We start from the raw sequence: 24090 nt of genomic DNA on the forward strand, positions 1-24090 counted from the left end.
CCCGTCCCCCCCCCCGGTGACCCCAAACCCCCCGGTGACCCCGTCCCCCCCCCCCCGGTGACCCCAAACCCCCCAGGTGACCCCGTCCCCCCCCCCGGTGACCCCAAACCCCCCAGGTGACCCCGTCCCCCCCCCCGGTGACCCCAAACCCCCAGGTGACCCCGTCCCCCGCCCCCCGGTGACCCCAAACCCCCCAGGTGACCCCGTCCCCCGCCCCCCGGTGACCCCAAACCCCCCAGGTGACCCCGTCCCCCGCCCCCCGGTGACCCCAAACCCCCCAGGTGACCCCGTCCCCCCCCCCGGTGACCCCAAACCCCCCGGTGACCCCGTCCCCCCCCCCCCGGTGACCCCAAACCCCCCAGGTGACCCCGTCCCCCCCCCCCGGTGACCCCAAACCCCCCCGGTGACCCCGTCCCCCCCCCCGGTGACCCCAAACGCCCCAGGTGACCCTAACCCCCCCCCGGTGACCCCAAACCCCCCAGGTGACCCCGTCCCCCCCCCCGGTGACCCCAAACCCCCCAGGTGACCCCGTCCCCCCCCCCCGGTGACCCCAAACCCCCCAGGTGACCCCGTCCCCCCCCCCCGGTGACCCCAAACCCCCCAGGTGACCCCGTCCCCCCCCCCCGGTGACCCCAAACCCCCCAGGTGACCCCGTCCCCCCCCCCGGTGACCCCGTCCCCCCCCCCGGTGACCCCAAACCCCCCAGGTGACCCCGTCCCCCCCCCCCGGTGACCCCAAACCCCCCAGGTGACCCCGTCCCCCCCCCCGGTGACCCCGTCCCCCCCCCCCGGTGACCCCAAACCCCCCAGGTGACCCCGTCCCCCCCCCCCCGGTGACCCCAAACCCCCCAGGTGACCCCGTCCCCCCCCCCCGGTGACCCCAAACCCCCCAGGTGACCCCGTCCCCCCCCCCCCGGTGACCCCAAACCCCCCAGGTGACCCCGTCCCCCCCCCCCCGGTGACCCCAAACCCCCCGGTGACCCTAACCCCCCCCCCAGTGACCCCAAACCCCCCGGTGACCCCGTCCCCCGCCCCCCGGTGACCCCAAACCCCCCGGTGACCCCGTCCCCCCCCCCCGGTGACCCCAAACCCCCCGGTGACCCCGTCCCCCCCCCCGGTGACCCCAAACCCCCCAGGTGACCCCGTCCCCCCCCCCCGGTGACCCCAAACCCCCCGGTGACCCTAACCCCCCCCCAGTGACCCCAAACCCCCCGGTGACCCCGTCCCCCGCCCCCCGGTGACCCCAAACCCCCCAGGTGACCCCGTCCCCCCCCCCGGTGACCCCAACCCCCCCGGTGACCCTAACCCCCCCCGGTGACCCCAAACCCCCCGGTGACCCTAACCCCCCCCCGGTGACCCCAAACCCCCCAGGTGACCCTAACCCCCCCCGGTGACCCCAAACCCCCCAGGTGACCCCGTCCCCCCCCCCGGTGACCCCAAACCCCCCCGGTGACCCCGTCCCCCCCCCCCCCGGTGACCCAACCCCCCCCCGGTGACCCCAACCCCCCCGGTGACCCCAAACCCCCCAGGTGACCCCGTACCCCGCCCCCGGTGACCCCAACCCCCCAGGTGACCCCGTCCCCCCCCCCCAGTGACCCCAAACCCCCCAGGTGACCCCGTCCCCCCCCCCAGGTGACCCCGTCCCCCCCCCCGGTGACCCCAAACCCCCCCGGTGACCCCATCCCCCGCCCCCCGGTGACCCCAAACCCCCCGGTGACCCCGTCCCCCCCCCCGGTGACCCCAAACCCCCCAGGTGACCCTAACCCCCCCCCCCGGTGACCCCAACCCCCCCGGTGACCCCGTTCCCCCCCCCCGTGACCCCAACCCCCCCGGTGACCCCCCCCCAGCTCACCCCCGTCGGAGAGGTCCCGCAGGGAGCTGCTCAGGGCGCTGCGCTTGAGCCCCTCGCCCGGCCCGAAGGCCTCCTCCAGGCTGCTGCGGCTCAGCCCGTTGAGCGCCTCGCGGGGGGGGCCCCCGCCCCGCGCCCCCGACACCCCCTTCTGCTTCTCCAGCTCGGCTGGGGGGGGGGGGGGGGCGGCACCGGTCACCCCAGTGCCCCCCCGGTACCTCCCAGTGCCCCCCAGTACCTCCCAGTGCCCCCCCGGTACCTCCCAGCGCCCCCAGAGCATCCCAGTGCATGCTGATCCCCAGCCAAGTGTCCACAGTGCACCCCCCGCAACCGTTCCAGTGCTCCCAGTACCCTCCCCAGCCATCCCAGTGCTCCCAGTACCAGCCCCGGTGCTCCCAGTACCAGCCCCGGTGCTCCCAGTCCCAGTCCCGGTGCTTCCAGTGACCATCCCAGTGCTCCCAGTACCTACGCTCCCCATCCAATTGCCTCCATTCCCTATCCCATTGCCTCCAGGGATCATACCAGTGCCCATTCAAGTGTTTCCAGTGCTCCCAGTACCATCCCAGTATCCTCGTTCCCCAGCCCAGTGCTCCCAGGACTGCCCCAGTGCCCATTCAAGTGCTCCCAGTGCCCATCCCAGTGCCCCCAGTGCCCCCATTCCCCGTCCAATCGCTCCCAGGAACCATCCCAGTGCCTATCCAATCACTCCCAGTGCTCCCAGTGCCCATCCCAGTGCTCCCAGTGCCCCCATCCCCCATCCAATTGCACCCAGAGACCATCCCAGTGCTCATCTAGGTTTTCCCAATGCTCCCAGTACCCATCCCAGTGCTACCAGTGCTCCCAGTCCCCATCCAAGCACTTCCATTCCCAATCCAACTGCCCCCCAAGACCATCCCAGTGCCTATCCCAGTATCCCCAGTGCTCATCGCAAAACCTCCAGAGCTCCCACTCCCCATCCCAGTGCTCCCAGTCCCCATCCAAGCATCCCCAGTGCCTCTCCCAGTTCTCCCAGTTCCCCCTCACTCTCCACCCGGTACTCCTCCATCTCCTACACTTGACCATGGACTCATGGAGGGACCCCAGTGCCCATCTCAGTGCCCATCCCAGTGCTCCCAGTGCCCCTAATGCCCATCCCAGTGCTCCCAGTGCCATTCCCAGTGCTCCCAGTGCCCATCCCAGTGCTCCCAGTGCCCCTAATGCCCATCCCAGTGCTCCCAGTGCCATTCCCAGTGCTCCCAGTGCCCATCCCAGTGCTCCCAGTGCCCCTAATGCCCATCCTAGTGCTCCCCGTGCCATTCCCAGTGCTCCCAGTGCCTGTCCCAGTGCTCCCAGTGCCATTCCCAGTGCTCCCAGTGCTCCCAGTCCCCGCTCACCCTCCACGCGGTACTTCTCCATCTCCTGCACCTCCGCCACGGACTCGCGCAGGTCGCTGGCGAAGCGCAGCCGGTCCTGGGGGCTCGGCGCGTTGAAGACGATCAGCACCTTCCGCTCCCCGCCCGGCGCCGCCGACAGCAGCTTGATCCCAAACTGGTAATCTGGGGTCAGAGGGCACAGGGGCAGAGGGCACGGGGTCAGGGGGCACGGGGCTCAGGGGAGAACAGGGGCCAGGGGATGGGATGTCCCGTGGGAAATGCTGTGGGGCAGGGGAACGGCCCATGGGGGACGTCATGGGACGTCACACGGGGGACACCATGGGACATCCTACTGGGGCCACCGTGGGACGTCCCATGGGGCCGAGGATCATCCTAATGGGGACACCATGGGACGTCCTCTGGGGGGACACCATGGGACGTCCTCCGGGGGGACACCACGGGGCAGAGGGGCAGCCCACCGGGGACACCGTCGGACATCCTACTGGGGACACCGTGGGACATCCCATGGGGGACAACAATGACCATCCCATGGTGAGCCCCGTGGGGCAGAGGGACTTCCGGTGGCGGACCCCGTGGGATTCAGGGGCAGGGGGGCATCCCATGGGGGTGCCGTGGGGCAGGGGACCCTCCCGTGGGGCGCCGTGGGGCTCACAGGCGTTCTGGAAGAGCTGCATGTGCATCTCAACGAGGGGGAAGCTCTGGCGGAAGCTGTAGGTCACCAGGATCTTCTTCTTCTGGAAGATCTTCGTCACCTGCCAGGGCACCGGGTCAGCGGGGACCCAAGCGTCTGGGTCACCCCATGGGTGTCCCCACCCCAGGGACACCCCCGGCTCTCCAGGGCACCCGGCTCACCACCAGCAGGTCGTTGAAGAGGAAGACCTCACGCTGGTGCAGCCCCAGGCGCTGAGGCCGGTTGGGGTCGGGGACCTCGTAGAGCTGGCAGCAGCACACCAGGCGCCGGTGGGGCAGGGACAGCACCTGGGGGTGGGGGCGGGGTCAGTGCCGGGGGCGGGGCCTCAGCAGGACACACCCCCACGCTTCCTGGGCCCGCCCCTTGATGATGATGGCATCCTTGACATTGGTCTGTCCCATCCATGGGGTCACCTAGGGTGTTCCCCATAGGGTCACCTAGAACAGTCTCATAGGGTCACCTAGAACATCCATGTAGGGTCACCTAGAACGTTCCTCATTGGTCATGTAGAGCGTTCCCTGTAGGATCACCTAGAACGTCACTCACAGGGTCACCTACAGCATCTCCCGTTAGTCACCTAGAACATCCCCCATACAGTCACCTAGAACATCCTTCACAGGGTCACCTAGAATGCCGCCCTCTCCCCCCGCCCTGGGACACCTAGAATGTCCCACATAGGGTCACCTAGAAGGTCCCTCCATGCAGTCAACTAGAACATCCCCCGTTGGTCAACTACAACATCCCCCCTTGTGTCACCTAGAACCCGTCCCATCCCTCGGGCGGACCCACCGGCTTCTTGCCGACGATCATGCGCTCGACGGCCTGGACCTGGGAGACGTGGTCGTCGTTGGTACGCAGCTCCCGGCTCTGGATGCGCTGGTAGATGCCCACCAGCATGTCCCGGGGGATGTCCTCCCCGTTGTCCACCCCTGCGCGACACCCGGCCCCCGCTCTAGAACCCGCGGTCCCAAGCAGGGGAGGGGCGGGGAGGGGCAGGACCACGATCCTCACCTCGGAGGTTCTTGATGAAGTCCTCCAGCTTCATCTTGCGCTCGGCCTTGACGCTGGGGCTGTACATGTCGGTGTTGAGGAGGATGATGGCGAAGGCCAGGATGAAGATGGTGTCCGGGTTGCGGAACTGGCGCAGCAGGGGCGCGTTACACACGCAGTAGCGCTGGCTGTGGGGCGGACAATCCCCACGGCCCATGGGGTCAGGGTGCCCCACGGCCACCCCCACATGGCCGGGACAGCCTGGGCAAGGGGGCTTCTGCACCCCACAATGGTCCCAGTATGGTCCAGGCCCCCTTGTGTGTGGGGGTACCACTTCTAAAGTCTTCCCAGTCCAAAGGGTCACCTAGAACATCTCCCCATTGCATGCAGAGCACTAACCCTAATGTCTCCCCTCTTGGTCTATAGGGTCACCTAGACTGTTACCCAGTCCCATGAAGGCCACCACCCCTAATGTCTCCCCGACTTGGTCCGTAGGGTCACCTAGAACATCACCCAGTCCCATGAAGGCCACCACCCCTAATATCTGCCTGTGGATCTTTAGGATCATCTAGAAGATCACCCCATGAAACACGGGCCACCACACCTAAGATCCCCCTCTTGATCTGTAGGGTCACCTAGAACATCACCTGGTCCCATGAGGGCCACCACCCATAAGATCCCCCTCTTGATCCATAGGGCCACCTAGAACATCACCCCATCATCCCTTACCTGAAGGCCTCGATCAAGCGCTCGACCTTCTGGGCCTCCCCCTGCACCCGGATGTGGGACTGGAACTTGCGCAGGGCCTCGTCCAGCTCCATCCCGGAGAAGTCCATCTCGTCCACCACACAGCTGCGGGAGAACCCCACAGCCCGGAGGTGGCCTCGGTCCTGAGGACACCCCTGGTCCTGGCATGTCCCCCCCCTCACGTTCCGGTGCGTCCCCAGCTTACTCGAGGACGTCGCGGTTGAACTGCTTCTGGCGGTTGCCGAGGAACTCGCCGATCATCTGCCGGCTCAGCCCCTTCCTCTCCAGGATGAAGTGGGCCACCCCCACCGGGGTGTCCGAGAGGAAGCCCCTCTCGATCAGGTACTGGATCCCCTTCTCCGGCTTCCTGTGAAGGAGGCGGGCGCGGGGTCACCCCAACTGCTGTGGGGTTCCTGAGCCGCCCAGACCCACCCTGGGGACGCCTGGGGTGACACCGTGCCCTCTGCGGGGCGTCACTTTGTCCTGGCAAGAAGATCACCTAGAACATCGACTTCTGGCTACAGAGTCACCTAGAACGTCACCTTCTCCTGGCCACAGGGCCACCTAGATTGTCACCTTGTCCTGGCTGTCAGGTCCCCTAGACCTCACTTTGCCATGGCTATGGAGCCACCAAAAATGTCACTTTGTTTTGGCTGGAGGCTAGTCTAGGATGGCAACCTATCTTCCCTATAGGACCACCTAGAACATGACCATGTCCTTCCATTGCACCATATAGAACATCAGCATGTCCTTCTATAGCACCATCTAGAACATCACCGTGTCTTTACTAGAGAACCACCTAGAACAACACTGTCCTTGCTATAGGGCCACCGAGAACCCCACCATGTCTGTCCGTAGGACCACTTAGAACATCACCTCATCTTTACAATAGAGTCACAAAGAACGCCGCCGTGACCCTGCTGTAGGGTCACAAAGAGCAAAACCACGTCTTTAATATGGGGCCATCAAGAACGTCATTATGTCTTTACTATAGAGTCACCCAGAACACCGCCATGTCCTTCTATAAGGTCACCTAGAACGTCACCTTGTCTTCGTTAAAAGACCACCAAGAACATCATTTCATCCCTGCTGTAGGGTCACCAAGAACATGACCGTGTCTTTAACACAGGGTCACCTAGAACACCACCGCGTCCTTCTGTAGGACCACCTAGAACATCTTCATCTCCACCATACAACCACCAAGAACACTACCCTGTCCCCCACCACAGGGCCACCAAGAACGCCACTTAACTCCCCTATAGGGCCACCAGAGCCCAGCCCATCTGCAACATGGGGCCGCCAACCCCCCCCCCCCACCGACCCCCCCCAATTTCCCAGCTCCCCCCTCACTTGTTGAAGAGGTTGAGGCCGATGCGGTACTGCCGCCGCTGCACCACGTCGTTGTTGAGCGCCGGCGAGTCCCAGCTCTGCCGCGGCTCCCGCTGGTACGTGGCTTTGCCGGGGGGGCCGGCGGGACCGGGGGGTTGCGGGGGGGCTGCGGGGGGTGGGGGGGGTGGCGGGGGGGGCCGCCGCAAGCTGTCATGGGATGAGGAACCCGAGGAGCAGTTGAGGGTCTCGTTGGAGTTGGAGCTGCTCCCCAAGCTCTCGTTGTCCCCCTCTGAACCCTCCTCGGCGGCAGGGGGGGGTGGGGGGGGTGGCGGGGGGGGAGCAGTGGGGGGGGCAGCGGGGGGGGCTTCGGGGTGGAAGCAGCGGTGGGGGGGTCCGGCACGGGGCAAGGTGCCCCCCCCGGAGCCTTCGGGCTCGTAAGGACCCCCCCGGTTGATGGAGCCGCGGTCGGAGCGGTCGCTGAGGTCGGCCGAGCTGTCGCTGGGGGGCTCCACGGTCAGCAAAGGGGGGTGCCCCCCCCCGTGCCCCCCCCCACCACCACCCCGGCCCCGGCACTCTAAACAGGGGGGGCCACGGCGAGGGGGTTCCTCAGGCCCACCCCCCACCCAGCGCTCGGATGGCCCGGGGGGGTTAGAGGAGGGGGGAGGCGGAGGTGGGGCGGGGGGCGGTGGGGGGCCCCCCCCGCTTTCCGGGGGGGGCTCGGGGCTGGGGGGGCGCTCGGGGGAGCGGGGGGAGCCGGGGAGCCCCTCGTCCAGGTAGAGGGTGACGTCGCTGGCAGAAGTGGCGGCGCTGTCGGCCGCAGGGGGGGCTGGCGCCCCCGGGGGGCCCCCCCGGCCCCCCCCCAGGGCCTCGTCGATGGAGGCGGCCAAGGACTTCACCTGCGGGGATGGAGCCCCCCCAGCGTCAGCCCCCCGCCTGCGTTGGCACCCCTGGGACCCCCCCCGGGACCCCTCTGTCCCCCGGGACCCCTCTGACTGCCAGCCCCCCCACCAGGGTCACCTGTGGCCCCCATGAACCTCAGGGCCCTGTGCCCCCCCCAAGTCACCCCGTGACCCTAAGACCCCCAGTGACCCCCCCATGAACTCTGGTGGCCCTGTGACCCCCCAGGTGGCCCCCAAGTCCCCGTGACCCCACATGACCTCCATGTCCCTTTGACCCCCCCATGGCCCCATGGCCCCCATGGCCCTATAACCCCCCATGACCCCTATGTCCCCATGACCCTCATGACCCGCCATGATGACCCATATCCCTATGACCCCCATGACCCCCCCATGCCCCCCATGACCCTATGACCCCCATGGCCACCATGACCCAATGACCTCCCATGATCTCCCTATGTCCCCCATGGCCCTATAACCCTCATGACCCCCCCATGCCCCCCATGACCCCCCCATGCCCCCCATGACCCCCCCCCCAGCCCCCCAGGCCCCCCCTACCTGCTGCGCGAACGCCTCCTCCAGGTCCGCCCCCCCGGGGCCAAAATCAGCGGAGGCCGAGAGCTGCCGGGGCGGGGGGCTTCCTCCACCCCCCCCGCCCCCCCCTGCTTCGGGGGGGCCTCCCCCCCCATCCAAGCCGGCCCTACAAGACCCCCCGTAGCGGGGCGCCCGGCGCGGCCCCCCCAGCACCCCCTCGTCCAGCGAGGCGGGTTTGCCTTGGAAATAGGGCGGGGGGGGCGGGGGGGGCCCGGGGGGGCCGGGGGCGGGGGGGCCGCGGTCGTACTCCTCGAAGGAGAACTGGAGGCGGAGGCCGGGGAGGGCCAGGCGGCGCGCGCGCCCCCCCTCGCTGCGCAGCCGCTCGAACTTCTGGGCCATGCGGTAGCGGCGGAAGGCGGCCTGGATGGTGCGGGCGGCGCGGCGCGTGCGGAAGTAGCCCCCGTACTTGCGCTCCAGCATCTCCACCTGCGGGGTTTATGGGGGGGGGGGTTATGGGGTTTTGGGGGGGGTAAAGGGGGGGTTTGGGGGGGGTTACGGGGTTGTGGAGACGGGGATGGGGGAGTGGAGGGGATATGGGGGGCGTGGAAGGGGATATGGGGTCGTGGTTGGGGATATGGGGTCGTGGTTGGGGATATGGGGTCGTGGTTGGGGATATGGGGTCGTGGTTGGGGATATGGGGTCGTGGTTGGGGATATGGGGTCGTGGTTGGGGATATGGGGTCGTGGTTGGGGATATGGGGTCGTGGTTGGGGATATGGGGTCGTGGTTGGGGATATGGGGTCGTGGGGGAGATGGGGAGGAGGAGATGGGGATATGGGGTCGTGGTTGGGGATATGGGGTCGTGGTTGGGGATATGGGGTCGTGGGGGAGATGGGGAGGAGGAGACGGGGAGGAGGAGATGTGGATATGGGGTTGTGGTTGGGGATATGGGGTCATGGTTGGGGATATGGGGTCATGGTTGGGGATATGGGGTCGTGGTTGGGGATATGGGGTCGTGGTTGGGGATATGGGGTCGTGGTTGGGGATATGGGGTCGTGGTTGGGGATATGGGGTCGTGGTTGGGGATATGGGGAGGAGGAGATGGGGATATGGGGTCGTGGTTGGGGATATGGGGTCGTGGTTGGGGATATGGGGTCGTGGTTGGGGATATGGGGTCGTGGTTGGGGATATGGAGAGGAGGAGACGGGGATATGGGGTCATGGTTGGGTATATGGGGTCGTGGTTGGGTATATGGGGTCGTGGTTGGGTATATGGGGTCGTGGTTGGGGGGAATACGGGGTAGTGGGCGAGATGGGGAGGAGGAGATGGGGGTATGGGATTGTGGTTGGGTATATGGGGTCATGGTTGGGTATATGGGGTTGTGGTCGGGGATATGGGGTTGTGGGGGAGATGGGGATATGGGGGCATGGAAGGGGATATGGGGGCGTGGAAGGGTACATGGGGTCATGGTTGGGGAGATGGGGTCATGGAGGAGGAGATGGGGATGTGGTCATGAAAGGGGATATGGGGTTGTGGTTGGGTATATGGGGTCATGGAAGGAGGTATGGGATCATGGAAGGGGGTATGGGGTTGTGGAAGGGGTATGGGGTCGTGGTTGGATATATGGGGTCATGGAAGAGGATATGGGGTCATGGGAGAGATGGGAAGGAGGAGATGGGGGTATGGGGTTGTGGTTGGGTATATGGGGGCATGGAACGGGATATGGGGTCGTGGTTGGGGATATGGGGTCGTGGTTGGGGATATGGGGTCGTGGTTGGGGATATGGGGTCGTGGTTGGGGGGAATACGGGGTAGTGGGCGAGATGGGGAGGAGGAGATGGGGGTATGGGATTGTGGTTGGGTATATGGGGTCATGGTTGGGTATATGGGGTTGTGGTTGGGGATATGGGGTTGTGGTTGGGGATATGGGGTTGTGGTTGGGGATATGGGGATATGGAGGCATGGAAGGGGATATGGGGGCGTGGAAGGGTACATGGGGTCATGGTTGGGGAGATGGGGTCATGGAGGAGGAGATGGGGTTGGGGAGATGGGGATGTGGTCATGAAAGGGGATATGGGGTTGTGGTTGGGTATATGGGGTCATGGAAGGAGGTATGGGATCATGGAAGGGGGTATGGGGTTGTGGAAGGGGTATAGGGTCGTGGTTGGATATATGGGGTCATGGAAGAGGATATGGGGTCATGGGAGAGATGGGGAGGAGGAGATGGGGAGGAGGAGATGGGGGTATGGGGTCGTGGTTGGGGATATGGGGTCGTGGTTGGGGATATGGGGTCGTGGTTGGGGATATGGGGTCGTGGTTGGGGATATGGGGTCGTGGTTGGGGGGAATACGGGGTAGTGGGCGAGATGGGGAGGAGGAGACGGGGGTATGGGATTGTGGTTGGGTATATGGGGTCATGGTTGGGTATATGGGGTCGTGGTTGGGGATATGGGGTCGTGGTTGGGGATATGGGGTCGTGGTTGGGGAGAAAAGATCACGGAGGGGGAGATGGGGCCATGGAGGGGGAGATGGGGTCAGGGAGACGGGGATGGGGGCGTGGAGAGAGAGATGGGGTCATGTAGGGGGAGATTGGGGTGAGGGCGCGGATGGGGACATGGACGGGGAGATGGATGGGGACATGGGGTCATGGATGGGGTCATGGGTTTGGGGAGAGGGACACGGGAATGGGGCCACGGACAAGGGGAGGCAGACCACGTGGGGCTGGGGACTACCATATGGAGACGGGGACCACCATATGGGGCCAGTGACCAATGTATGGGGCTGGGGACCACCACATGGGTTTGGGGACCACCTTACGGGGCTAGGGACCATGATACGGGGCTGGGGACCATCATATGGGGTTGGGGACCACTTCATGGGGACAGGGACCATCATATGGGGCTGGGGACCACCACATGGGACTACTGACCATTATATGGGGCTGGGGACCACCACATGGGGCTGGTGACCATCATACGGGGCTGGGGACCACCATATGGGGCTGAGGACTACCATATGGGGACAGGGACCACCACATGGGGCTTGGGACCATAATATGGGGCTGGGGACCACCACATGGGTTTGGGGGCCATAATACGGGGTTGGGGACCATCATACGGGGCTGGGGACCACCGTATGGGGACAGTGACCACCATATGGGGACGGGGACCATCGTACAGGGCTGGTGACCATCCCATACGGCTGGTGACCACCAAACACGGCTGGTGACCACCATGTGGGGCCGGTGACCCCCGCACGGGCCCGGTGACCCCCCCGTGGGATTGGGGGGGTGCCCCCGGTACCTTCTTGTCCTGCAGGTCGGTGGAGAGCTCGTAGCTGTCGCTCAGAGCCTTCGGCCTCTTGCTCTCCTCCTCCTCCTCCTGCTTGCGCAGGGCCACGCTGGCGGGCTGGGGGGGCAGCCGGGACCAGGCCAAACCCGGGGAGCCCCCCCCGGGCCCCCCCCCGACCCCCCCAGGTCCTTGGGGGGCCGGTTGGGGCAGGCCGCGGTACGGGGGGGGCCGCCCGGGGCTGTCGGGGAGCGGCCCCCCGCCCTCGCTGCCCGGCGCCTCGCCGTCCACGCTGCGGGGACATCCTGGGGTCACCCCCCCGCAGGGACCCCCCCGAGTCCCCCACCCCGACACCCAAACGTCCCCGACGCCCCCATACCCGAAACTTCCCCAGGATCCTCCCCCCCCAAAGTGCCCCAACACTACCCCGAAGGTGCCTTGGGGCAGCCCTATAGGGGCTGTGGGGACACGGGGACATGGGGACATGGGGACATGGGGACATGGGGACACGGGGACATGGGGACACATGGACATGGGGATATGGGGACATATGGACATGGGGACATGGGGACATGGGGACACGTGGACATGGGGATATGGGGACAGGGGGACAGGGGGATATGGGGACATATGGACATGGGGACATGGGGACACGGGGATATGGGGACACGTGGTCACGGGGATATGGGGACACGGGGGCATGGGGATATGGGGACATATGGACATGGGGACATGGGGACACGGGGACATGGGGACACGGGGACATGGGGACACGGGGACATGGGGACATGGGGACTTGGGGACATGGGGATATGGGGACACGGGGACATGGGGACACGGGGACATGGGGACATGGGGACATGGGGACACGGGGACATGGGGACACGGGGACATGGGGACATGGGGACATGGGGACATGGGGACGTGGGGACATGGGGACATGGGGACATGGGGACATGGGGACATGGGGACATGGGGACATGGGGATATGGGGACATGGGGACATGGGGACATGGGGACATGGGGACATGGGGACATGGGGACAGGGGGACAGGGGGACAGGGGGACGTGGGGACATGGGGATGTGGGGACATGGGGACATGGGGACATGGGGACATGGGGATATGGGGACATGGGGACATGGGGATATGGGGTGTGGGGACATGGGGACATGGAGATGTGGGGACATGGGGATGTGGGGATATGGGGACGTGGGGACATGGGGACATGGGGACATGGGGACATGGGGACATGGGGACAGGGGGACAGGGGGACAGGGGGACATGGGGATATGGGGACACGTGGTCACGGGGATATGGGGACATGTGGGCATGGGGATATGGGGACATGGGAACATGGGGATATGGGGACACATGGACATGGGGATATGGGGACATGGGGACACGTGGACATGGGGACATGGGGACACGTGGACATGGGGACATGGGGACACGGGGACATGGGGATGTGGGGACATGGGGACACGGGGATGTGGGGATGTGGGGACATGGGGACATGGGGACATGGGGACATGGGGACATGGGGATATGGGGATATGGGGACACGGGGACATGGGGACACGGGGACATGGGGACATGGGGACACGGGGACATGGGGATGTGGGGACATGGGGACACGGGGATGTGGGGATGTGGGGACATGGGGACATGGGGACATGGGGACATGGGGACATGGGGATATGGGGACACGGGGACATGGGGACACGGGGACATGGGGACATGGGGACACGTGGGCATGGGGATATGGGGACACACGGACATGGAGATGTGGGGACATGGGGACACGGCATGGGGACAGTTGGGCGTGGGGACATGGGGATATGGGGACATGGGGACATGGGGACATGGGGACACGGGGACATGGAGACATGTGGGCATGGGGACACAGACATGGGGACACACGGACATGGGGATGTGGGGACATGGGGACAGGGGGATATGGGGACAGTTGGGCATGGGGACACGGGGATATGGGGACACACGGATGTGGGGATACGGGGACATGGGGACATGGAGATGTGGGGACATGGGGACATGGGGACACGGGGACAGTTGGGTGTGGGGACACATGGACATGGGGACATGGACGTGGGGACATGGGGATATGGGGACACATGGACATGGGGACATTGGGATGTGGGGACACATGGACATGGGGACACATGGGCATGGGGACAGTCGGGCATGGGGACATGGGGATATGGGGACGTGGGGATATGGGGACACATGGACATGGGGACATGGGGACATGAGGACGTGGGGACATGGACATGGGGATATGGGGACGTGGGGACATGGGGATATAAGGACACAGACACGGGGACACAGACGTGGGGGCATGGGGACATGGGGGGACACACGGACAGGAGGACACGTGGGCATGGGGACAGGGGGACACACGGACGGGGATGTGGGGACAGGGGGACACACGGACAGGGGGACACACGGACAGGGGGACACCGCCATGGGAACATGGACGCGGGGACGCAGCCATGGGGACAGACGGACATGGGGGTGGGGGGGGGGGACACACAGCCACGGGGGGGGGGGGTCACAGCCATGGGGCCACAGGGACACGGGGAGGGGACACACGGCCACAAGCAGCCCCCCCCGCGCCCCCCCCCCGCCCCGATTCGTTCCCCCCAGGCCCAGACGTGCGAGGAGGGGGGGGGGGGGGTGAAGGCCAGGCCCCCCCGGGGGAAAACTGGGGGGGGGGGGGGGGGAGAAATTTGGGGGGGGGGAGAAGTTGGGGGGGGGAGTTGGGGGGGAGGAAATTGGGGGGGAGGAAATTGGGGGGGGAGGAAAGTGGGGGGGGGAGGAAAGTGGGGGGGGAGGAAATTGGGGGGGGAGGAAATTGGGGGGGGGAATTTGGAGGGGGGGGGGGCAAATAAACCGGGGGGGGGGTTGGGGGATGCAGGGGAGGGGGGGGGGGAGGAGATTGGGGGGGTCGTGAGGATTTGGGGGGGTCGTGAGGGATTGGGGGGGGTCTTAAGGATTTGGGGGGGGTCTTAAGGATTTCGGGGGGGGGGTCGTGAGGATTTAGGAGGGGGGGGGCGCGGGGGGGGCCCCGACTCACCCGTGCAGCAGGCGCTGCCGGAGCGGCCCCCGCCGCCGGTCGGCGGTGCATTGCAGGCACCACATTTATTATTTTTTGTGGGGGGGGGGGATTTTAATTTTTTTGGGGTGGGGGGGGGATTATTTTTTTGGGGGGGGGGTGGGGGTCCCAGCTCTCCTCCCGCCGCACCCGGCCCGGCTGGCGGCGGGGGGGGGGGGGGGGGGAGGAGCCGGCGGCGGGGGGGGGGGCATAAAAATAAAGGGGGGGGGCGGCATAAAAAGGGGGGGGGGGCAAAAGGGGAGGGCACAAGGGGGGGGGCACGAAAGGAGGGGGGTAAAAAGGGGGGGTGAAAAGGGGGGGGGAAAAGAGGGGGGGGAAAAGGGGGGGGAAAAAGGGGGGGGAAAAAGGGGGGGAAAAAGGGGGGGGCACAAAGGGGGGGGTGCTTTTGGGGGGGGCGCAAGCCGCTTTCAATTGGGGGGGGTTGGAAATCGCTGCCCCCCCCCCCCCCCCATATCGAGGGGGGTCCCCTGTTATGGGGGGGGGGGGCACGGGGAGCTGGGGCGCATGCGCGGGGCGCCCCCCCCCCGTCCCCTCCCTCCCCGCCCCGCGGGGTGGCGGTCGCCATGGAGACGGGGGGGCGGGGCCGGCGGGGTGCCGGGGGGGGGGAGGGGGGGTCCCCGGCTGGAGCCCCGCCCCCTCCCGCGTCACCGCCCCCCCCCCAAAAATAGCCCGGAGGAGGCGTCGCCATGGAAACCGCCCCCAAACAGCCCCCCCCCCCCCCAAATGGTAGGGGGGGGGTGTCCCCAGGGGCCTCCTATAGGGCCCTGCGGGGCCGTAAGGGGTCCTATAGGGCCCCCTGGGAGCTTGGGCGGCCCCTGTGGGTCCCTGGGGACCCGTCAGGTCCCCTATAGGGCCCCTATAGGGTACCTGCAGGTCTATAGGGACCCACACGGCCCCTATAGGCCTATAGGGACCCACACAGCCCCTATAGATCTATAAGGACCCACACAGCTCCTATAGATTTATAAGGACCCACACAGCCCCTATAGGTCTATAAGGACCCACACAGCCCCTATAGGTCTATAGGGGCCAACACAGCTCCTATAGATTTATAAGGACCCACACAGCCCCTATAGGTCTATAGGGATCCACACAGCCCCTATAGGTCTATAGGGATCCACACAGCCCCTATAGGTCTATAAGGACCCACACACAGCTCCTATAGGTCTATAGGGACTCACACAGCCCCTATAGCTCTATAGGGACCCACACAGCCCCTGTAGGTCTATAAGGACCCACACAACTCCTATAGATCTGTAAGGACCCACACAGCCCCTATAGGTCTATAAGGACCCACACAGCCCCTATAGGTCTATAGGGATCCACACAGCCCCTATAGGTCTATAGGGATCCACGCAGCCCCCATAGGTCCCCAGGGATCTATAAGGGGTCCCTATAAGCCCCGAGAGCCTGTATGGTCCCTGTAGGTCCCCAGGGATCTCTGGGGACCCTCGAGGCCCCTGTGGTCCATATGGTCACTGGGGACCCATACAGCCCCTATAGCTCTAGGGGATCCATATGGTCCTAAAAGGTCTATGGAGATCCACGTGGCCCCTATAGGTTCCTGGGGGTCTTTAAGGACCCCTTGTAGGTCCCCCGGGTCCATGTAACCCCTCTAGGTCGGTCCCTATAGCACCCAGACACGTGACAACGCCCAGGGAGCCCCTACGCTGTGCGGCCCACGGAGCACTAAAGGGCCCTATACCACCCTGGGGGCTCTTTGGGGCCCATATAGCCCCTCGCGGTCCCTCTACCGCCCCTATAACACCTTATAGGGCTCTATGGGGCCCCTATAGCCCCTTACGGCCCCTCCACTGCCCCTATAGCACCCCGTGGGGCTCTATCGGGTCCATATAGCACCTATAGTGCCCTGGGGGGGGGGGGGGGCAGCACCTATGGGATGGGGGGGCACGGACGGACGGACACGGGTCGCTGTCCCTATAGAAGGGGGGGGGGAAGGGAGAGAAAAGATATGGGGGAGGGGTCACCAGAGGTCACGGGGGGGGCTTGGGGTCACGGGGGGGGCTTGGGGTTAAGGGGGGGGGCTTGGGGTTTAGGTGGGGGGGGGGACGCAAGGGGACACGGGGTGGGGGGGGGCATAAAGGGGAGGGGATCCCATAGGGCTGCGGGATCCGGTGGATCCCAAAGGATCAGAGGAGGGAGGGGAAGCGGGGGGGGGGGGGGGGGCAGGATCTGCCCCACGGCGTCACCGGCGGGTCCATGCCCCCCCCCCCATGTCCCCCCCGTGTCCCCCCCCCCCCCGGTGTCCCCACTCACGTCTCGCCCTCCATGCTGGCTCGGGGGGGGGCCACAAACTCCTGCCCCCCCCCTCCCAACCCCACCCCGCCCTTCCTTCCCCCCCCCACCCCGCCCCCACCCCGCCCATGTCCCCCCCCCCGCCCCGGCCGGACGCGCGGACACAGGCCGGACGGACGCACGGACGTCCTGCACGGGGCGGGACGGGGGGGCCCTGGCACGAGGAGGCCCACGTGCGCCCGCGGGGGGGGGCACGCACGGCCGGCAGCTCGTCACGCAGCCTTGCACGGCGTTGCACACCATTGCACAACCTTGCACGAGCTTGCACGGCGTTGCACGCCATTGCACAACCTTGCACGTTATTGCAGATCCTTGCGCCACGCTGCGCAACCTTGCACAGCGTTGCACGCCATTGCACAACCTTGCACCACATCGCACACGCGTGCATGCTGTTGCACGCCATTGCACAACTTTGCACGGCATTGCACATCCTTGCACCACGTCGCACACGCTTGCATGGTGTTGCACACCATTGCACAACTTTGCACGGCATTGCACATCCTTGCGCCACGCTGCGCAACCTTGCACAGCATTGCACACCATTGCACAACCTTGCACCACGTCGCACAACCTTGCACGGTGTTGCACACCATTGCACAACCCCGCACGGCATTGCACACTGTTGCAGGGCTTTGCACAACCTTGCGGGACATTGCACAACCTTGCATGGTGTTGCACACCATTGCACAGCCTTGCACGTTATTGCACATCCTTGCACCACGCTGCGCAACCTTGCACAGCGTTGCACGCCATTGCACAACCTTGCACCACATCGGACACGCTTGCATGGTGTTGCACGCCATTGCACAACTTTGCATGGCATTGCACATCCTTGCACCACGTCGCACAACCTTGCACGGGGCTTCACACCATTGCACAACCTTGCACGTTATTGCACATCCTTGCGCCACGCTGCGCAACCTTGCACGGTGTTTCACACCATTGCACAACCTTGCACCACGTTGCACAACCTTGCACGGTGTTGCACACCATTGCACAACCCCGCACGGCATTGCACACTGTTGCAGGGCTTTGCACAACCTTGCGGGACATTGCACAACCTTGCATGGCGTTGCACACCATTGCACAGCTTTGCACAGTGTTTGCATGGCCTTTAACAGCATTGCACAACCTTGCACCATAGCGCACAACCTTGCGCGGTGTTGCACACCATTGCACAGCCTTGCACGTTATTGCACATCCTTGCACCACGCTGCGCAACCTTGCACAGCGTTGCACGCCATTGCACAACCTTGCACCACATCGCATATGCTTTCATGGTGTTGCACACCATTGCACAACTTTGCACGGCATTGCACATCCTTGCACCACGTCGCACAACCTTGCACGGTGTTTCACACCATTGCACAACCTTGCACCACGTCGCACAACCTTGCACGGTGTTGCACACCATTGCACAACCCCGCACGGCATTGCACACTGTTGCAGGGCTTTGCACAACCTTGCGGGACATTGCACAACCTTGCATGGCGTTGCACACCATTGCACAGCTTTGCACAGTGTTGCACGGCCTTTAACAGCATTGCACAACCTCGTACCACGTCGCACAACTTTGCACAGTGTTGCACAGCTGCACTGCGCAGCCTTGAATGGCATTGCACAACCTTGCACGGCTTTGCAGTGTTGCATGCCACCGCATGACGTTGCACGACTTTACACAACCTTGCACCATAGCGCACAACCTTGCGCGTTGGTGCGCACCATTGCACAGCCTTGCACGGCATTGCACAACCCCACACGGTGTTGCACAGCATCGCGCAGCGTTGCACGCAGTTGCGTGACATTGCATGGCTTCGCGCAACCTTGCACACCATTGCACAACCTTGCACACCACTGCACAACCATGCGCGATGTTGCACGGCTTCGCACGGTGTTGCACGCCATTGCACAACCTTGCAGGGTGTTACACGGCTTTGCACAGTGTTGCACCCCATTGCACGGCGTAGCACAACCTTGCACACCATTGCACAACCTTGCACACCACTGCACAACCACGCGTGATGTTGCACGGCTTTGCATGGTGTTGCACGCCATTTCATAGCATTGCACAGCCTTGCAGGGTGTTGCACGGCTTTGCACAGAGTTGCATGCCATTGCACAACCTTGCAGGGTGTTGCACGGCTTCGCACGGTGTTGCACGCCATTGCACAACCTTGCAGGGTGTTGCACGGCTTCGCACGGTGTTGCACGCCATTGCACAACCTTGCAGGGTGTTGCACGGCTTCGCACGGTGTTGCACGCCATTGCACAACCTTGCAGGGTGTTGCACGGCTTCGCACGGTGTTGCACGCCATTGCACAACCTTGCAGGGTGTTGCACGGCTTCGCACCGTGTTGCACGCCATTGCACAACCTTGCAGGGTGTTGCACGGCTTCGCACGGTGTTGCATGCCATTGCACAACCTTGCAGGGTGTTGCATGGCTTTGCACCGTGTTGCATGCCATTGCACGGCTTTACACAACCTTGCACACCATTGCACAACCTTGCACACCATTGCACAACCTTGCACACCACTGCACAACCATGCGTGATGACGCATGGCTTCGCACGGTGTTGCACGCCATTGCACAACCTTGCAGGGTGTTGCACGGCTTCGCACGGCGTTGCACGCCATTGCACAACCTTGCAGGGTGTTGCACGGCTTTGCACAGTGTTGCACGGTGTTGCACGCCATTACACAACCTTGCAGGGTGTTGCACGGCTTTGCACCGTGTTGCACGCCATTGCACGGCGTTGCACAACCTTGCACACCATTGCACAACCCTGCACACCATTGCACAACCTTGCACACCATTGCATTGCTGAACCTTGCACGCCATTGCACAACCTTGCAGGGTGTTGCACGGCTTTGCACCGCGTTGCACGCCATTGCACGGCGTTGCACAACCCTGCACACCATTGCACAACCCTGCGCACCGTTGCATTGCCCAACCTTGCACGCGATTGCACAGCCTTGCACGGTGTTGCCCGGCTTTGCACAGCGCTGCACGCCGTCGCACAACCGTTGCACAACCGTTGCACAACCGTTGCACGCCATTGCACATCCCTGGGGGGGGGGGGCTCCCAGTTCCAAGGGGGGGGGAACACTCCGGTTGCCATGGCGATGCCCCCCCCCGCTGTCACGCCTCCCCCGGCGCTGTCATCGCTGTCACCGCCGCCCGCGCCGTCGCGTGGCAACGGCCCCGCGTGCGCCCGGCACCCCGGCAACGTGCCCCCCCCCCCCCCCCAAGTGACAACCCCCCCTCCGCGTCGCGACACGACGGGCCCGTCGCGACGTGTCGGCCCTATCGCGATACGCCGGCCTCGTCGCGATAGGGCAGCTCCGTCGCGATATTCACCCCCCCCCCGCACCCCACGGAGCAGCCCCAGGGGGGGTTAGGGGGGGGCAACCCCAGGGTGAACCCAGGTATCGGGTGGGGGGGGGGGGCGAGGGATTTTGGGGGGATTTGGGGGGATTTTGGGGGGCGGCACTGACCTCACCGTCCTCGAGCTGTCCCGGTCCGACCTGGGGGGGGGAGAGGGGGGGTCAGAGAGCAGAGGGGCATAAAGGGGGGGGGGGGGGTCACGATATAAAGGGGGGGGGGGCACCGGTCCTTACTTGCGCTGCAGCGTGGTGGCGGGGCTGGTGCTGGCGCTGGTGCTGTGGCCGCCCCCCCCGGGGCTGGAGCTGCGGCTCAGGACCCCCCCCCAGTCCCGCTCCCAGTCGCGGGGGGGGGGCCCCGCCGCAGCGCTCCCGGGGGCAGGGGGGGGGCGAAGGGCCCCTCCCGGTCCGTACGGGGCTGGTAGGGCCCCTCGCGGCCGCGGTAGGGCAGCTCCCGGTCCATGTGGGCGGCGTAGGGGACGTCCCGGTCCGTACGGGGCTGGTAGTGCCCGTCCCGGTCCATATGGGACGCGTAGGGGACGTCCCGGTCCGTACGGCCGGCGTACGGTAGCTCCCGGTCCGTACGGGATTGGTAGTGCCCGTCCCGCTCCATATGGGGCTGGTACTGGAGGTCCCGCTCCAAGCAGCCGTGGTACTGCGCCTCCCGGTCCATACGGGTCTGGTACTGCGCCTCCCGGTCCATATGGGGCTGGTATTGCCCGTCCCGGTCCATATGGGGCTGGTATTGCCCATCCCGGTCCGCACGAGGTTGATACTGCGCCTCCCTCCCGCTCCATATGGGGCTGGTATGGTGCATCCCGGTCCGTACGCGGCTGGTATTGCCCATCCCGGTCCAGATGGGTCTGGTACTGCGCCTCCCGGTCCATATGGGGCTGGTATTGCCCGTCCCGCTCCGTACGGCCCTGGTAGGGTCGGTCCCGCTCCTTACGGCTCTGGTAGGGCCGCTCGTGCTCAGCGCGGCTGCTGTAGGGTCCCTCCCGGTCCGTCAACACCTCGTATGGCCCCTCGCGGTCCAAATGCGTGGGGTAGGGCCGGTCCCGGTCCGTACGCCCCCCATATTGCCCGTCACGGTCCAGATGCTCCAAGTATTGCCCGTCGCGGTCCAGATGCTCCGGGTACTGCCCGTCGCGGTCCATACGGCCCCCGTACTGCCCGTCGCGGTCTAGGTGGCCCTGGTAGGGCAGGTCCCGGTCCGTATGGGGCGGGTATTGACCGTCGTGGTCGGGATAGGGCAGGTCGGGCTCGGCGCAGGGCGGGTACGGCCCCTCGGGGTCCAGGTGGTTCTGGTACTGCCCCTCCGGGTCCGCGTGCGCCTGGGGTGGGGGGGAAATGGGTGGTTGGCACCGGGGCCCTATAGGCTATATGGCCGCGGGACCCCTGAGCTGGTTTGTATGGCCCTGGAACCCCCCCAGACCTGGTTTATATGGTCCGAGGGACCCCCAGTGTGCCCCATATGGTCCTGGGACCCACCCAGGCCTGATCTATATGGCCCTGGGACCACCCCCTACGTGTCCCATGTGGCCCTATGACCCTCCCGACCTGCTCTATATGGCCCTGTGGCCTCTTACACACCCCATACAGCCCTAGCACCCTCCTGACCTGTTCTATATGGCCCTGGGACCCCTCAGCATGCCCCATATGGCCCCAAGACCCCTCAGACCTGCTCTATAAGGCCCAGGAACCCCCGCCAACCTGCCTGCCCCGGTCCGTAGCCCCCCCAGCACCCCTGACCCAGCCCGTATGGCCCCAATAAAGGGGTCTCTGGTCCATACTCCCCCATAACCCTCTCCCCCCCCCCCCCTTATAACCCCCATAACCCCCCCATAATCCCCATACCCCTCATAATCCCCCCATAACCCTTCAGAACCCCCCAACAGCACCCTATAAGCCCCCCTACCCACCCTGTAACTCCCCCATAACCCCCCCCAACCCCCCCATGCCCCCCCCTATACCGCCCATACTCCCCCATAACCCCCTAAAACCCCTCCCGTAATCCCCCCAAACCCCCCATAACCCCCTATAACCGCCCCTAACACCATAAGCCCCCCATACCCCCCCCGTAACCCTCTATACCCCCCTATAACTCTCCTATAACCCCTCTACTCGCCCCTATAACCCCCTATACCCCCCCATAACCCCCTCTACCCGCCCCTATAACCCCCCCTGACCCCCCTATACCCCCCATAACCCCCTATAGCCCCCCTAAACCCCCCTAATACCCCCATGGCCCCCTATACCCCCCCAAATACCCCCCATAACCCCCTATAACACCTCCCAATACCCCCCATAACCCCCTCATAACCCCCTATATCCCCCAATTCCCCCCGTAACCCCCTATATCCCCCCCTAAACCCCCTCATACCCACCCCATAACCCCCCAATACCCCCTTATAACCCCCTATAACGCCCCCGACCCCCGTATACCCCTCATACCTCCCTATAACCCCCATAACCCCCTATAACCCCCCCAAACCCCCTCATAGCCCCCCATAACCCCCTATAACCCCCCTTATTCCCCCCATAACCCCCCCTTGTCCCCCCCAACCCCCCCATAACCCCCCATAACCCTCCCCATATCCCCCCCAACCCCCCCACCCCTCCCTTATACCCCCCCAAACCTCCTCATACCCCCCCAACCCTCCCCAAACCCCCCTTGTCCCCCCCCAAACTCCCCCTTAACCCCCCCCAACCCCCCCAAAACCTCCTCCAACCCCCCCCAACCCCCTCATAACCCCCCTTGGCGCTCCCCAAACCCCCCCTTACACCCCCCAACCCCCCCATAACCCCCATAACCTCCCCCAACCCCCCCCCAAACCTCCCCATAACCCCCCCCATAACCCCCCTTGTCCCCTCCCAACCTCCCCTATAACCCCCCCAAACCCTCCATAACTCCCCCAATAATCCCCCATAACCCCCCCTTACCCCCCCATAATCCCTCTTATTCCCCCCCCAACCCCCTTATAACTCCCCCATTACCCCCCCAAGCCCCCCCAAACCCCCCATAACCCCCCATAACCTCCCCCAACCCCCTCCAACCCCCCCATAACCCCCCTTATCCCCCCCATAACCCCCCCAAGCCCCTCTTATTCCCCCCAACCCCCCTATAACCCCCCCATAACCCCCCTTATCCCCCCCTTATCCCCCCCAACCCCCCATAACCCCCTCATAACTCCCCCATAACCCCCTTACCCCCCCATAACCCCCCCTTTATCCCCCCCAACCCCCCTTACCCCCCCCATAACCCCCTCATAACCCCCCATAACCCCCTTACCCCCCCATAACCCCCCCTTTATCCCCCCCCAACCCCCCTTACCCCCCCATAACCCCCTCATAACCCCCCATAACCCCCTTACCCCCCCATAACCCCCCCATAACTCCCCCTTACCCCCCCCATAACCCCTCTTTCCCCCCCATAACCCCCCATAACCCCCCCTAACCCCCTCTTATTCCGCCCCAACCCCCCCCTTACCCCCCCTTACCCCCCGATAACCCCCCTTATCCCCCCCAACCCCCCTTATCCCCCCCATAACCCCCCTTATCCCCC

The 24090-nt window shown here is 65.1% G+C and overlaps 1 protein-coding gene across 1 annotated transcript; it reads right to left on the bottom strand.

Annotated features, from left to right (window-relative positions):
• Positions 1-1824: 1824 nt before the first annotated feature.
• Positions 1825-22240, bottom strand: LOC308186798 (IQ motif and SEC7 domain-containing protein 2-like; the record flags this gene model as incomplete). The annotated part of the gene is made up of 13 exons (XM_080608969.1): positions 20763-22240; positions 20640-20669; positions 11708-11984; positions 8433-8894; positions 7000-7874; positions 5855-6016; positions 5632-5754; positions 4924-5090; positions 4702-4841; positions 4074-4199; positions 3874-3973; positions 3222-3383; positions 1825-2016 (listed from the first exon to the last, which is right to left on the bottom strand). Coding segments are annotated over exons 1-13 (3736 nt in total), but the record flags the coding sequence as incomplete, so codon positions are not given.
• Between the last annotated feature and the right edge of the window lie 1850 nt (positions 22241-24090).

Source organism: Anser brachyrhynchus (assembly GCF_964034855.1).
Source record: "Anser brachyrhynchus genome assembly, contig: SCAFFOLD_619, whole genome shotgun sequence".
In the NCBI taxonomy this organism is placed as follows: Eukaryota; Metazoa; Chordata; class Aves; order Anseriformes; family Anatidae; genus Anser; species Anser brachyrhynchus.